At 42.9% G+C, this 13,028-nt stretch overlaps 4 protein-coding genes across 5 annotated transcripts; 2 read left to right on the top strand and 2 right to left on the bottom strand.

Annotated features, from left to right (window-relative positions):
- The first annotated feature begins 275 nt into the window (after positions 1–275).
- LOC112286447 (receptor homology region, transmembrane domain- and RING domain-containing protein 1) lies at positions 276–4,041 on the top strand. Of its 2 annotated transcripts, none has more exons than XM_024528345.3 (5): positions 276–602; positions 1,080–1,446; positions 1,643–1,873; positions 2,080–2,481; positions 2,615–4,041. In XM_024528345.3, the coding sequence occupies exons 2-5, from the start codon at positions 1,260–1,262 to the stop codon at positions 2,905–2,907; spliced, it is 1,113 nt and encodes a 370-aa protein (XP_024384113.1). In that variant the 5' UTR covers positions 276–602; positions 1,080–1,259; the 3' UTR covers positions 2,908–4,041. The 2 variants fall into 2 exon arrangements, with proteins under 2 accessions (XP_024384113.1, XP_073393560.1); XM_073537459.2 differs by having other exon boundaries at positions 463–602; positions 2,227–2,481.
- Positions 4,042–4,063: 22 nt separating this feature from the next.
- On the bottom strand, positions 4,064–9,043 carry LOC112286442 (protoporphyrinogen oxidase, chloroplastic). The gene is made up of 11 exons (XM_024528332.3): positions 8,531–9,043; positions 7,769–7,913; positions 7,364–7,457; positions 6,923–7,014; positions 6,671–6,755; positions 6,255–6,402; positions 5,896–5,976; positions 5,542–5,710; positions 5,012–5,171; positions 4,717–4,820; positions 4,064–4,508 (listed from the first exon to the last, which is right to left on the bottom strand). The coding sequence occupies exons 1-11, from the start codon at positions 8,851–8,853 to the stop codon at positions 4,197–4,199; spliced, it is 1,713 nt and encodes a 570-aa protein (XP_024384100.1). The 5' UTR covers positions 8,854–9,043; the 3' UTR covers positions 4,064–4,196.
- A 333-nt stretch (positions 9,044–9,376) lies between these two features.
- Positions 9,377–10,370, top strand: LOC112286453 (large ribosomal subunit protein eL31). The gene is made up of 2 exons (XM_024528357.3): positions 9,377–9,510; positions 10,030–10,370. Exons 1-2 carry the CDS (start codon positions 9,428–9,430, stop codon positions 10,304–10,306), a joined length of 360 nt encoding a protein of 119 aa, XP_024384125.1. The 5' UTR covers positions 9,377–9,427; the 3' UTR covers positions 10,307–10,370.
- A 1,180-nt stretch (positions 10,371–11,550) lies between these two features.
- LOC112286458 (large ribosomal subunit protein eL29y) lies at positions 11,551–12,364 on the bottom strand. Its single transcript, XM_024528366.3, has 3 exons — positions 12,290–12,364; positions 11,897–12,003; positions 11,551–11,743 (listed from the first exon to the last, which is right to left on the bottom strand). Exons 2-3 carry the CDS (start codon positions 11,996–11,998, stop codon positions 11,654–11,656), a joined length of 192 nt encoding a protein of 63 aa, XP_024384134.1. The 5' UTR covers positions 11,999–12,003; positions 12,290–12,364; the 3' UTR covers positions 11,551–11,653.
- Positions 12,365–13,028: the final 664 nt, after the last annotated feature.

Raw genomic sequence — 13,028 nt, 5'->3', positions numbered from 1 at the left:
AAGGCCAGAGAGGAGCCCCGTGACGTCAGCCCTAATGCTCCCTCCCCGAAATCCTAATTCGAGACGGAGACGGGACGAAGACCGCAGAGAGGAAATGGCGCAGGTGAGACAGGGCGGAGGCATCTTTTGGACAGGGGATGAGTGGATATGGAAGGCGAGATATCAAGGCCCCACTCGTGTGTCCACGTAAGGAGTGCGTGGATTCTGAGTCAGCGGTGCCAGCCTACTTGCACAACAGTGCTCTCTCGCAATCTCACGCTCTCGCAAATTGCCATGGCCAAAAACGCTTTTCCCAGCTTTTGCCCTCCCGCACTCTTCGTTTCGTGTCTCTGACCAACCTCCATACCCCCCCCCCCCCCCACCCATATTCATTCTTGACTCGTGCATCGTGGAGCTCGTTTCGCTTTTCTTTCCGCAGTTTCCGCTTCTGTTGCCTTATTTAAAATTATCGACGTTAGCGCGTTTTGGTTTTTGGATGCGCTCATGGTCTTGTCTCACTTCCAAAACCGGCGAGGCTATTCTCTGGACTTCTGTGGCGTCGCTCTTCGTGCAGGGGTTGTTGATTCGCTCTCGGCTTCTGAAGCGTGGGAGGTTGAATTCTGGTATGGTGTTCGGAGGTTTTGATTTGGACAGTGAGGCATTCATGGAGGAGGTTGCTTGAGTTTGTGTGTGTGTGCGTGTATGTGTGTTGGTATTGGGGGCTGGCTGATGGGGTGTGTGTGGTTTGTACGTGTTGGTTGTATTTCGATGTCGTGGATTCTTACGTTTTTTACGACTCGATAGTTCTCGTGTTTTAATTTTGCGATTTTTGATTTTTTGTTTGAATTTATTTCTTATTTCGCGATTAAGACAAGTTCTGATTTACTGTAGCGTATATGCTGTAAAGTCTGGGCTGACACCTTGTTTTCTTCTAGCTCGCTTGGTTTCTCCTTTTTAGTTGACCGAATGGAATCTCGTCTAGAACTGGGTTATATTTTCAATTAAGGATGGGAATGATCTGTGTGTGAGGCATCACTAGATTATGGAACTTGCACCAGGGAGCTGCGGGAACCAATCTAATGTTTTATTTCTTGGTTCAGTTTCTTTCTCGAAACGTGGCTGCGCTACCGACGGACCGATAAGGCAGCTGGTGCAAGCACGCACGGTGTTTTTTTGTGGATGCTTCGAGATGCGTAAAGAGCATGCTACTAGTTAGTGGAAACTAGTTAATTGTGGACCTGGAAAGTCGATTGCTTCGCTCAAGCTTGAAAAGGGCAAACATGCCATCTGTTGTGGCTGAAGCAGGATTTGCGAGCAGGATTATGAGTTACAGAGAAATCATGATTTCATTAGCTGGCTTGTGTCTTGTCCTCCTCACCCTCCTTATAGGCAGAGTAAACTCGGCCGTAATTTTACTCGCTGGAACAAATGAAACTTGGTCTTTCCCGGATGTGGAGAGCAGATTTGGTACGTGTTTCTGTGACTGCCAATGTTGTTTGTTTGAGAGTGTATAGCGATCATGCATGACACAATGAATTAAGCAGACGATTGTTGTCTTAACCGACGCTGTTTACGTGAGGGTCTTTGGATTTGACGAATGTGGAAGACAGATAGTTCATTCTGTGGACAAACTTTTGTTAACCGCTTGTTGTTAGACTGGCAGCTCCACGAGTTCCGACAGCGGGTGTCGGAGGAGTGTTGTACGCATCCAATCCTTTGGATGCTTGCTCGCCATTGCTTAACGTTTCAACTCCAGGAAAAGGGTCAGCGCCAGCTTTTCTTTTAGTCCAACGTGGAGTTTGCAATTTTGAGATCAAGGTGCGCCTTGCTCAGGAAGCTGGATTTGCCGCAGTTATCGTATATAACGATCAGGATGATCGTGAATTAGTCACCAGTAAGTCAGCTTTCACTCCCATTCTTCGTCATCCTAGGAGCAGGAACTTATTCAGATGTTTCAGGTACTACAATGTGGTTTCTTGCTTTAATTCAATTTAAAAGTAAAAAAAGAAAAAAAAGTGAATTCTGTAATATTTGGATGCACTGATCTGTTTCTTCTTCTTTTTTTTTCTTTTTCTTTTTTTCTTTTTGTTGCGATTCCAGTGTCAGGAAACCCTGTCAACATCCATGCGTATGCTGTGTTTGTCTCGAAGTATTCTGGGGAGTTTCTGCTTAAGTATGCTGGTGATGTGGGCGCAACTTGCCATATTATGCCAGCGTTTGAGAACACTGCCTGGTCGGTGATGGCAGTGTCCTTCATCTCTCTCCTTGCTGTATCCTCTGTATTGGCCACCTTCTTCTTCGTTAGACAACACAGATTGCGACATTTGAGCGCACGGTATCTCCTAAGGGAACCCGCTGGAATGAGTGTGAAAGAAGTGAATGCGCTACCAAGCTTAATATTTAAGTGCGTTGAAGACGGGAAGTGCACGTCCGAGACTTGTGTTGTCTGTTTAGAGGATTATATCCCTGGTGAGCGACTGAGGTTGCTTCCATGTCAGCACGGTAAGTTGTTTTTTAACTGTTATCTCAGATGTCGGTTTGAAATCTTGTTGTTGGTGTTTAAGTATATAGCTTGTGGTCGTGTTGATGGATACCAAAAGGAATACTAACTCTTGTTAACGTTACGATATTGCAGAGTTTCATCTCGACTGTATAGATCAGTGGTTGACACTCCGCAAACCTTTCTGTCCAGTCTGCAAAAGAGATGCTCAATCACAAGTTCATGAGCCTGTAGCTACTGAGACGACGCCCTTAATGGCAGCAGTAGGAAGAGCTTTAGGAGGTGGTAGTATTCGAGTTGGAACATCCATATTGTCAGCGCGTTCATCCCCACTGTTTACTACTTCAGTTATTAATTCACCGAATGATACTCCTGATACTCGCATCTTCTCACTCTCCTATCCAGATGGTGGTGAGGATCTCTGCTGAGATAGCTTTGACTTTGACGACATATGAGAAGAAAATACTTTTGCCAGCAGTCCTGCTTGGGTAGAATTGACAAGAATGCCCGCAATTTCTGAGGTATGGTGGCCGATAGCCTTGTACACGATTAATCACAGATGTGATGCGTCGTAAGACAGAAGGGCCTTAAGGATTTCGGGTACTAAGTCGGCCTCACTGTTTTTGTACAAAGCTATGTTGTTCATAGTAGTTTACCATATCCAAGGCAAGGGATAGACATAGAGAAATGCTCATCGAAAGAATGTAAATAGAATTTAATGGGCAGGGGGGAGGGGGGAGGGGGGGCTTCTGCTCTGATCTAGAATTGATAAGGAGTTTTGATGGAAGAGGCGGTCGATCAGAAGAGACTGGTTTTAGATTGGACCCACAAGTGTGCTTTGCCACCGCAGCATCTTTACGAATACAGATGCGGATGATATTCCTTTCAAGTGGAGAGTTGTTTCCTCCCACTTTCAACCTTCAAAGGTCGGTGCAACACAATTTGACAAGCAGCTCAGACCTGGTGGATCCTAAATTATGCCGAGGTGGAATGGCTGGTGTGTAGTTCCACTATTGCGCTAGGATCTGCTGTCGCAAATAATATGAACACACAGTGATCACAACACGAGGTAATTTTTGACTTGGTGACGAAGAACTAATTCAGTACACTGGGGAGATATAAGATGACTTATCTAGCTGAATGGTGGAAGCTAGTTAAGAATTATGCATGATAGGGATTTGGGAGCTGGACATTGCCAACGTACATGGCCGTGGACCCAAGCTGGAATCTTGATCCATTTATGTTTACTCGGAATTTTAGACCGACTTTAGTACCTATTTCATTGGGGAGGAAAGGTATATTTCACAGAAATTTCCGAGTGAGGAGCTGGAAGATGGAATTGTTTTCCTTCGTCTTTTCTTCCAAATTTCTTGTAGAGATAATGAACACCTAACATTTCATTATCGTGGAACTACATGGTTTTCCTAGGGTAGGCAGAGCGTTCATATCAGTTCAAACTCTTATCGCTGCTGAGAGCTAGTCATGTTCCGTGACATTGAGATATTCTATTCCTAAAAGTATCAGGATCATGTAAAATATATGAAACTTGTCAACTTTTTATATACCGCTATTCCAGGAGAGATATAAGTGAAGTAACGTATGCTTGATATATTCCAAATTAGTTGGATACATTAAAATGAAAATTACAGTGCTGTTTCAGTATCTACCTGCTACACTTTTTTGAACATTACAAAATTTGCTCATCTATTGTATTAAGTCATACTGAACTAGTCTTTGCTGTTGTCGTAGCGACATATTGTGAAATAGCCTGCGCACTTTCATATGCACCTTCAACACATCGACCCAGGGCCACACCCACTACATAGTTTCCTCCCAAAAACAGCCCGTCCAACTTTGCATTTTGCAACGCATTTTTCGCAGATTCTAAATGATCGAGATGGCCAATGGTAAACTGAGGTATGGCCTTTGGCCAAGTTCGTACTCCGTGCATTTGTGGAGCAGGGGCATCGGGTTTCAAGAGCATTGTTCGGAGGTCCTTATCCACCGTCTTCACGATTTCCTCGTCACTCTGCAGTAATCGAAAGATTACAAGAAGAACCGTCAATCGTTGTTGATATACATTGACAGAGCCACACAAACCGATCCAAAAGAACACGTACCACACAAACATTGTCCAAGTACTAGAATGTCTACGATATTGATAACCCATTTCTCTGACTAACATGATCAATTTGCTATGAACATTGCAATCATAAGTCACGAAAATCAATATGTACCTTCTCCATAATTTGTGGGTATTGAGCACCACCGATGTAATTGAGCAGTAGTACACGATCCTCTGGAGCCCGATTAGGAAATAAGGAGGAGCTGTAAATGGTACCTGGTGTATCAAGGCAACATTAGAACATCTTAAGCTTCAGCAATCAAATGGTGCAATCATCTGGTGTCAAGGTGTCATGATGTGGCTGGTTACAGAAGAGACCTAGTATTGATGGTAAGGCTCTCATGATATGGCAAGCTACAGCTCTAGAGTGAAGGAAGATGTGATTCTTGAGTTAGTATGGAATATACCTAGTGTCTGCACACCTTGACTACGGGGGTGAAGCTGCCCAAATCCAAACAGCTTTCCGTCTGTCAGCCGGTCTTCACGTAGAGCTGACAAGGGGTACGAGATAGTGCAGGCACAAACCGGAGGGTAGTAAAATTGAGAAAGCGCTTCGGCTGCCCCTTCCTGATCCACCCGCCAAAAAATATTAGAAACAACAAAAACCTCTAAAATGTACCTGTAAACGGATAATTCAAAATTCCACAGAAATTACATCTACTGGCAGGGAACAGATTGCAATGACTAGATGTCTGAAATAGATCTTTTCAATGTCATTTTCACAATTAGATATTCTAATGTGCCTCTAGATGTTAAGAGGATGCCTGTGGCGGCCGGTGGCAAAATAATTTCACAATACATAATCCCAACCAAGGCTTGATGTGTAAGAATAGGCTAGGTTTCATTGGGAAACTTCGTCTGTTAGCTGTCAAATAATAATATGTAACGTGCAGTCCTGACATTTCCTTAACATGATTGAACAAGGTAAGTTACATACAGAGAGGGGGCGCAGAATCTCCTTAGCAATGTACGCCGGCACAGTGAGAACTAGAGAACGTGCTTGCACGGTCTTTGTTCCTTCAGGTGTCTCGTATGTCAAGGCGTAGCCAGCATCGGTCTTCTTAATGGTGGTAAGCTTCCAATTAAGCTTCACTTTATCACCTAATCTGGAAAAAATTGAAAACCACGCTTGTTACTACATGATAACCTAAACAAAGCATTTCAAGGGAAAAACTGTGCTTCGCAGGTGAGGACAGGGGACGACGAACTAGGCGCAGTAATATAAACATGTGGAAAATTGTTATTTCGCTTAAGTTGTTAAGTGACGAGGGCTAGGAACCAAAAAACTTACTGTGCAGCGATTGCATTTGGAAGAGTAATCAACCCCTTTTTAAAGGAACCAACGGTCTGACCCTTTGGTTTGGGGAGTCGTCTGCAAAACGCAATAGATCAAATGTTTTTTTAACGTCAATTCGTATAGCCACTAAAATTCCCTCATTTGTCAAAGTACATTTCCTATCACACGTTCCTTCACTGCCCCTCATGTGTCAATAAATTCATATCGAATTGGAGATTGAGGGTAATCAATACTAGTTAAGGAAGAGAGAACTGATTGAAACAGCAGTTATAATTACACTCGTAAACATTGATATAAATGTCATTGTTTTTCTTTTTGTCCTTTGAAGACGTTCGAAGGAAAAGATCACTTACTCATCACGAGGAGGTGGAGGATTTTTTTGCCTTTCTTGAATCATTTTAATTGTGCCTCCAATAATACTCCCACCTATTTCTTCCAACTTCCATACCTTACCGAAGGCAGCTTTCATGCTCAATTTCGAAGGATCTCCGGCGTACACACCTGCAACCCATTCAGACCAGTCAGGCTAAAATACGCCCTTCTGCTCATTAGGTTTGTATACTTCATAACCTGACCCCAGTGAAAAATTCTTCATAAAAATGAATTCATTGCAATAAAGTGCTCACAAGCAAATTTGGCTAATTTAGCGTAATGCTAGTGAAAATGCCATCGGCATTGGAAAGTAGGTGATATCTGACTTGTCATCAACAACGGAAGGGACCATTACCCTCCAACAACAGTTTCTAACATGAGATGAACCAACCCTTACCAGAACAGAAAGGCTCAATCAGCCGCTCAAAGACCTCCTGGCCCAGATTACGAGTCACAAACTCCTGCACTGACTCCTCACGGCCCTGCATCGAATCAATCATATGATTCAATGATTTTGACGAAACATTTTTCCAAATTTCTTCATTTTGATACGAATATACGGTGCTGAATGAATCACCACACAGAAATTATCTGCCGGAAATGTCGCATTTGTTAATTCAAAAACAGAAACTTCCAGACATGAACTTACTGGAGCTCCAGGCCTCAATCCCATAGCTCCAAAACCAGCCCGAAGCTTTCCAAAGATGCTGAGTAGGTCGAAGAAAGGTAAATCAGCTGGACCTGCATACGCAAAAGAAAGCATCAGCACAAATACAAAGCATATTAAGTTTTGAATATGCAAGAATATGATTACAAACTCCAAAGAGTAACATATCAAATACATGATGTACAGACAGGACCAGGTTACTCTAGGCGGAGCTCAGTCCTCAGTCCGTAAAAGCTGTGGTGAAGCGCAAAAAAATAATTGCTAAAATGACATAATTTCCATATACTGGATTCTAGTTTTATTTTATTTTTAAATGCCATGCCTGATGCTTGCTGAAGCTACTTTAACTAGAGAGGGGCACCTGTAATGCTTAAAACATCACAACTTACGTCTAAAATGCGCTTAAGCAACATTGACAGTTACCTGCAGGCACAGGCCGCAATCGGCCACCCCACAACACGTATCGAGGGGATTTTGGATCTCCCAAGACCAATTCATCCTTCAACCCGCTATCTATCTGCAACATTAACAACATATTGTTCAAAACGAAACCATACACCCGATAGATGGCATTAAATTTTAGTGGTTACACCAGCAGAGGACCTCGAAACTGTCACATGCAATCAAAAGCTCAATATTCAATTGGTGATTGTTTTACTAGTTTCTGAAATTCACACACCCACCCTTCCTCTAAGGAGTATCGTATACAGCAATGCTGAATGTTTCCGATTGATGCAATGAGATAACACATAGCTTCAAGTCGCAGCAGCCACTTGGAAATAATAGACAAACTTCATGTAGTAAAAGAAACGATGGTAGGTTAAGTACCGCTGCGGCCAACATTGAATCGTTAGGTTGGAAGCTGTTGGGGCCCTCCTCCCACAGAAATCCATCACCCTGAACTGTTGTGATGTTTCCTCCCACTCGATCTCTTGCTTCCGTGACCAGAACATTGCCTACTACAGATCCATGTCTGAAAAACATACACACAAAAAACTAGCTCTGTTACAAGCTCATTTTGCCAATGTACTTACATGATCCTGATTTTGATGACTTAAGGAATCCTATAGAAGCTGAATAGTGTAGCGAACCATGGAGTAAAATCTCGGCAGACCCATTCCCCATATCATACACGATACATTTCCTTCTGAGCTTACAACTCATGATATAGACTCCACTAAATGAAATAGGAGCAGGTAATTCTTGAGCCTTGAACCAGAGTAGTATAATAACGCCTTCCAATTAAAAGGACCCTTACAAGCAATGGCTGTTCAACCATATCTAAGAAAGGCTAAGGACGTGAGACTGCTCAAAAAAAAGACAAGTTGAAACCCTCCACATGATGAGGTCCTTGTCAACTCCCCCGACCACTATAACCAGTTCAACCAGAATTATGGCGTCTAGAGAGAGTTCAAGATCAAAAGGAAGGATCGCGAGGGGAATAAATAGCATTGTCCATTCCACAAAAATTGCACGAGTATGATCAAGGAATGGCTACCTCGATAGCCACACCGCTGGACTAAATTGTAGACAAGAATTCAAGTCTGCGAGTTCAAAAGATGGGGGCAAAGACAAACAGTGAGCATGTACCTAGTAGCGAGAGCCTGCGCAGTACACAAACCCGAAATTCCGGCCCCCACCACGACGCAATCATAAGCCTCCTTCTCAACCGCACTCTCCTTCGTGGGTGTGGACACGGACGCTTGCTTGCTGATCACTCGCACAGCACTCCCCCTTCCGGTCCTCGCCAACATCACCCTTGACGAACCGCTGAGTTTGACCCCACCGCACAAAGCCCTGAACGAACCAAGCTCCTGCACATTTACTTGCTTCGCACTGGCTGTCAACGCCAGCAACGACGACGACGACGTCGCGCAAGAGGAGACCGACGCCATTGCCGCGCCCACTTCCATCCCTCACCCCCCCCCCCCACTCTCTCCCCACCCCCCTCTCCAAAATTCCAAAAACCCAAAATTAAATGAGCAGCTACACACCCGAAACCCAAAACTCAATTGCAATTGCAATGGAGCGAATGAAGGAAAGAGCAGCAAGAAGTCGCACAGACAGTGAGCAAAACTGTCTCTCGAAGCACACAACTCCGTCGCTCCGCAATTGGGAGGATAATTTCGGAGCAGAAGGGATTTGAAGGATCACAATCGATGCAGTAAAATATGGGCCAGTGTGAACAGGGGTAGCCCGGGTTGCCTTCTGATTGGCTTCATGAGTTGTATTTGGATAAACAGAATTCAAACCCTGAGGCTCCACTCACGAAATCCAAATGGATGAATTCCGGGTTCTTTCATTCATTCAGTAATTCATTCATTCATACGTGAAGATGTAAAAGTTTAGGGTTTAGGATTGACGGCGAAGGAACAGGGGAGGGGAGACCAAGGAGACAAAGCTTGGCAGCGTGCCTCTTCTATTCCTTCCTCCATCTCCATCGCCACTCGAGTTCCCCTGACCCGTCTCCTGCTGCAACTCGCTACCATGGTGGAGAAGTCGAAGCCTCGCAAGGATGAGGTCGTAGCTCGCGAATACACCATCAATCTCCACAAGAGACTGCATGGCTGGTAACTTCAATCCCCTTCCTGTTCTCCAGCTTTTCGTTTTTTTCTCTCTGCTTCATCTCTTTTCTCCTCCTCGCATTGGGATGTGTCGTGGATGCGCTCATTGGTGTATGAGCTGGTGGAATCACATTCGATGAGTATGCTTGTGAGGTGTGGGCTTAATTTAGGGTTTAGGTTCAATTTTAGTGTGGTGGTGTGAGTGATGAGTATTGGGTGGATATTTTTTTTCTGAAGGTGCTTGACTTGGGGTTTTTGTGAAGGTTTCGTGTGGTTGTAGGTTTTGATTGGTCTCCCCGAGAATGCTGGTTCCTTACGAGTGGTGTTTCTTGTTTTAGGTTTTATTGGTGTGTTGGGCCATAAGATTAGGTTTTGAGGTACTAGCGGTAGTCAAGGAATTCTGCAATGCTGAATGATAAGTACTTTTCACTTTCCAACTAGGTATATAATGTTTACGAAGAGTGTATCTATTGGGCAGAATCGCTCTTTTTTCTCACTCTGAATATTTCTGCTTCTCTCGTACAGCACCTTCAAAAAGATGGCACCCAAAGCCGTGAAGGAGATCAGGAAATTCGCCCAGAAGACTATGGGAACCAGCGATGTGCGGCTTGATGTTAAGCTGAACAAACACATCTGGAGCAGAGGCGTCCGCAACGTTCCCACCAGAGTCCGAGTACTCATTGCCAGGAAGCGAAACGATGATGAGGATGCTAAAGAGGAGTTGTACTCTTATGTCTCCGTTGCTGAGGTGCCTGCTGAAGGATTTAGAAATCTGGGAACCAAGGTCGTTGACGAAGAGTAGGTCTGCGATCTGCCTCTGATTTTGGAGCTTGTAATATGAAAAGGCATTCGCTCTTATTGGACCATTTCTGTCTGAATTGTGATTGGAATCCGGTACATGATATTACCAGCCGTTCAACTGTTCTTTGAGTATTTCCTTGCCTGTGTTGATGCTATGTGAAAGTCTCGTTCGTGCATCTTAAGAGGATGTCTCCGATTTTACTCTTGCTATCACGGCCTCCAATTTTGAGAACTTTCTTCATTTGAGTTAGGTATCTTATTCTTTCATACCATATTTTATTATTGCCACTTCTACTTTATTTTATTCTTAAGGTAGACATTCCGTATAAATATAAAATTGAATATGGCGACATCAATTACAGCATGGAGCAGTAAACATACTTGGGTAGTTCTCCAACATCGATTAGAAGTAGTCGATGTTCAAAGTAAATATATATTCGGCGTTGCGAATAAGACCAAATTTAATGTATGTCTTAATGCGACAAATGTCATACAGCGGCTGGCTATTTGTGTTGTACTTTTGAAGTGAATTCAGTCCAATTACAGAGTAGTCATAGAACAAGCATAAAGCATGTCCAATACTAATTTATTGGCATTTTTTTTTATTACCATGGACAGGTAAGTTGAGCTAATGGTCCAACATAGATTCGTTTTACTGCATGAAAGTTGTGATTTTCGTCTAATCATGACGATGCAGCGACAATACGTTGAAAACTGGTATTTGCTTACCAAACTATATTTATTTACTGATAGAATGCCAATTCTAATTACACAATGAATGCTTCAGCCGAAGCGAATTGTAGGTGCAGCATTCATTTTGATTCGCATTTATGTTTTTGTCTGCCACGCTACGAGTTGTTGGTTTGACATGGTGAAGACAAAAGCTCTTGCATACTACACACCACGTAGTTGTCAAATAGAACAGAAACGCATAACTAGGGGACTCTTGCACTCCTGCTAACCAAAAGTAAGGTGTAGCCCAAAACTTTCAACTAATAGCGGTGCCAAGAAAGCCAATGTAACGGACTCGAACATGTAAAATTAACAAGCCGTACTGGTCTCATGCAGTCAAATAAGAACCAGAAAAGTGAACCAATATCTGTTTAGAGAAGCCGGCCTCGTCGGAGAAACCCTTGTCCGCACCTCCAAAAAATCAAGCTTATCGGGGGTAGAAAAGGAAACCCAGATCTAGGATAGGTAAAAAAACGAAAAAAAATAGAATCACAACCACATTAGAGAGCACAGTTAACCTTTCAACACGAAATAATATTCTGAATTCGAATCAATCACCACATGTGGAAAGGACTTAACAAGAGCGTATCTCCCACATACTAGGCCGACCTAAAATTTACTCTTCCGTCTCCTCAACCTCACTGGCCGCACCAGACCGGTTGTGCTTCTTCGCATACCTCTGATTCCTTAGGAACTTGGGGTCCATCTGCCACAGAAAGATATGCCCTATCAGAAGAGCAACAGAAGTTCAAATACGTATCATAACATTGCAATGTAAGGTACACAGCAGGTAGAAGGCACAGTGTCACTCTGCGGTCCGAACACAGCCGTTCAAAAAGAAAGAAACGGATATACTCACCCCCTTCCTTGAGGCATATTTGTGCTTCTTCACCTTCTTGATACCATTCTTGTGGTTCTTGTAGGACTGGTTGTGAGCGGTATGATTCTTAGATTTCGCCATTCTACCTGCTTCCAACCCACAGGACATAAGTACAACAAAACGAAACGTAAACACAACCCCACCACTTCAAACACATGGCGCAGTCGAGCCTGTTTCAAATCCTGAGAAGATTCGAATCGCATTTCAGAAACACATTGACGACAAACCCCGTTGCTGAGATTCTAACGCACACATCACTTAAAACGAAGCTAAGAAAATAAAGCGAAATCCAGCCTCTACAAAGTTCAGATAGAGAAACTGGCAACGAGAATGGCAGGAGTAAAGGCAGAAGAGAAGAGCAGGAAGAGGGACCTGAAGGAGGAGGTACTGCAAGCAGACACTCCGGCGAGTTCAGGAAGAAGAGCAAAGGCAACGCGAGGGGGAAGGAAGGAGAAAGAGGGAGTTCAAGGGCAGTCCTAACCCTAAGAACTCTCTCTCATGGATGAAGAGTTTTCGCCATGGAAGGATGAATACCGCGGTGATGGGTGCTTTCCTCGGTTCTATTGCCGTGTGGCCCTACGACCGCAATGTAACTTCTTCCCACCAGAATTTTCTTTCATTTATTTATTTTTTGGAACACAAGATGGTTTGTCTCACTTATTTTCATTATTTATACGGATTTTAGAAGTCCTTTTCAAGGCTCTTGGGAGACACTAACTTTTGGTGACGAAGTTGTGTTCCACCTGATTGAATGTCTTAAATTGAAATACTCAGTTATTTATCTCTGATCCATATTTTTGAAAACAATTAATAAAAAATAAAAAATAAAAAATAAAAAACCAAGAAAAAATTGAAGGATTTTTTTTTTTTTTAATCCAAATTTTTCATTTTCTAGAAGATAGTTCTATGTTAATATCAAACCATACTTCTTCATTAAAATTTTAGGAGTTTCATTGCTTTTAAACTGGCCAAATGCATGATCTTTCAATAACACATAAGATCTTCTTATTATTAACTTTAAGAGTCTTATTGTTAATATATATATATATATATATATATATATAGTAAATCATGGTTCTTAATCAAACTAATTGAAGCAAAGTTTGTAGAT

This window comes from Physcomitrium patens, chromosome 1 (assembly GCF_059467195.1).
Source record: "Physcomitrium patens ecotype Gransden chromosome 1, ASM5946719v1, whole genome shotgun sequence".
In the NCBI taxonomy this organism is placed as follows: domain Eukaryota; kingdom Viridiplantae; phylum Streptophyta; class Bryopsida; order Funariales; family Funariaceae; genus Physcomitrium; species Physcomitrium patens.
The sequence above is the reverse complement of the archived record's forward strand: the minus strand, read 5'-3'. Positions and strand labels throughout refer to the sequence as shown.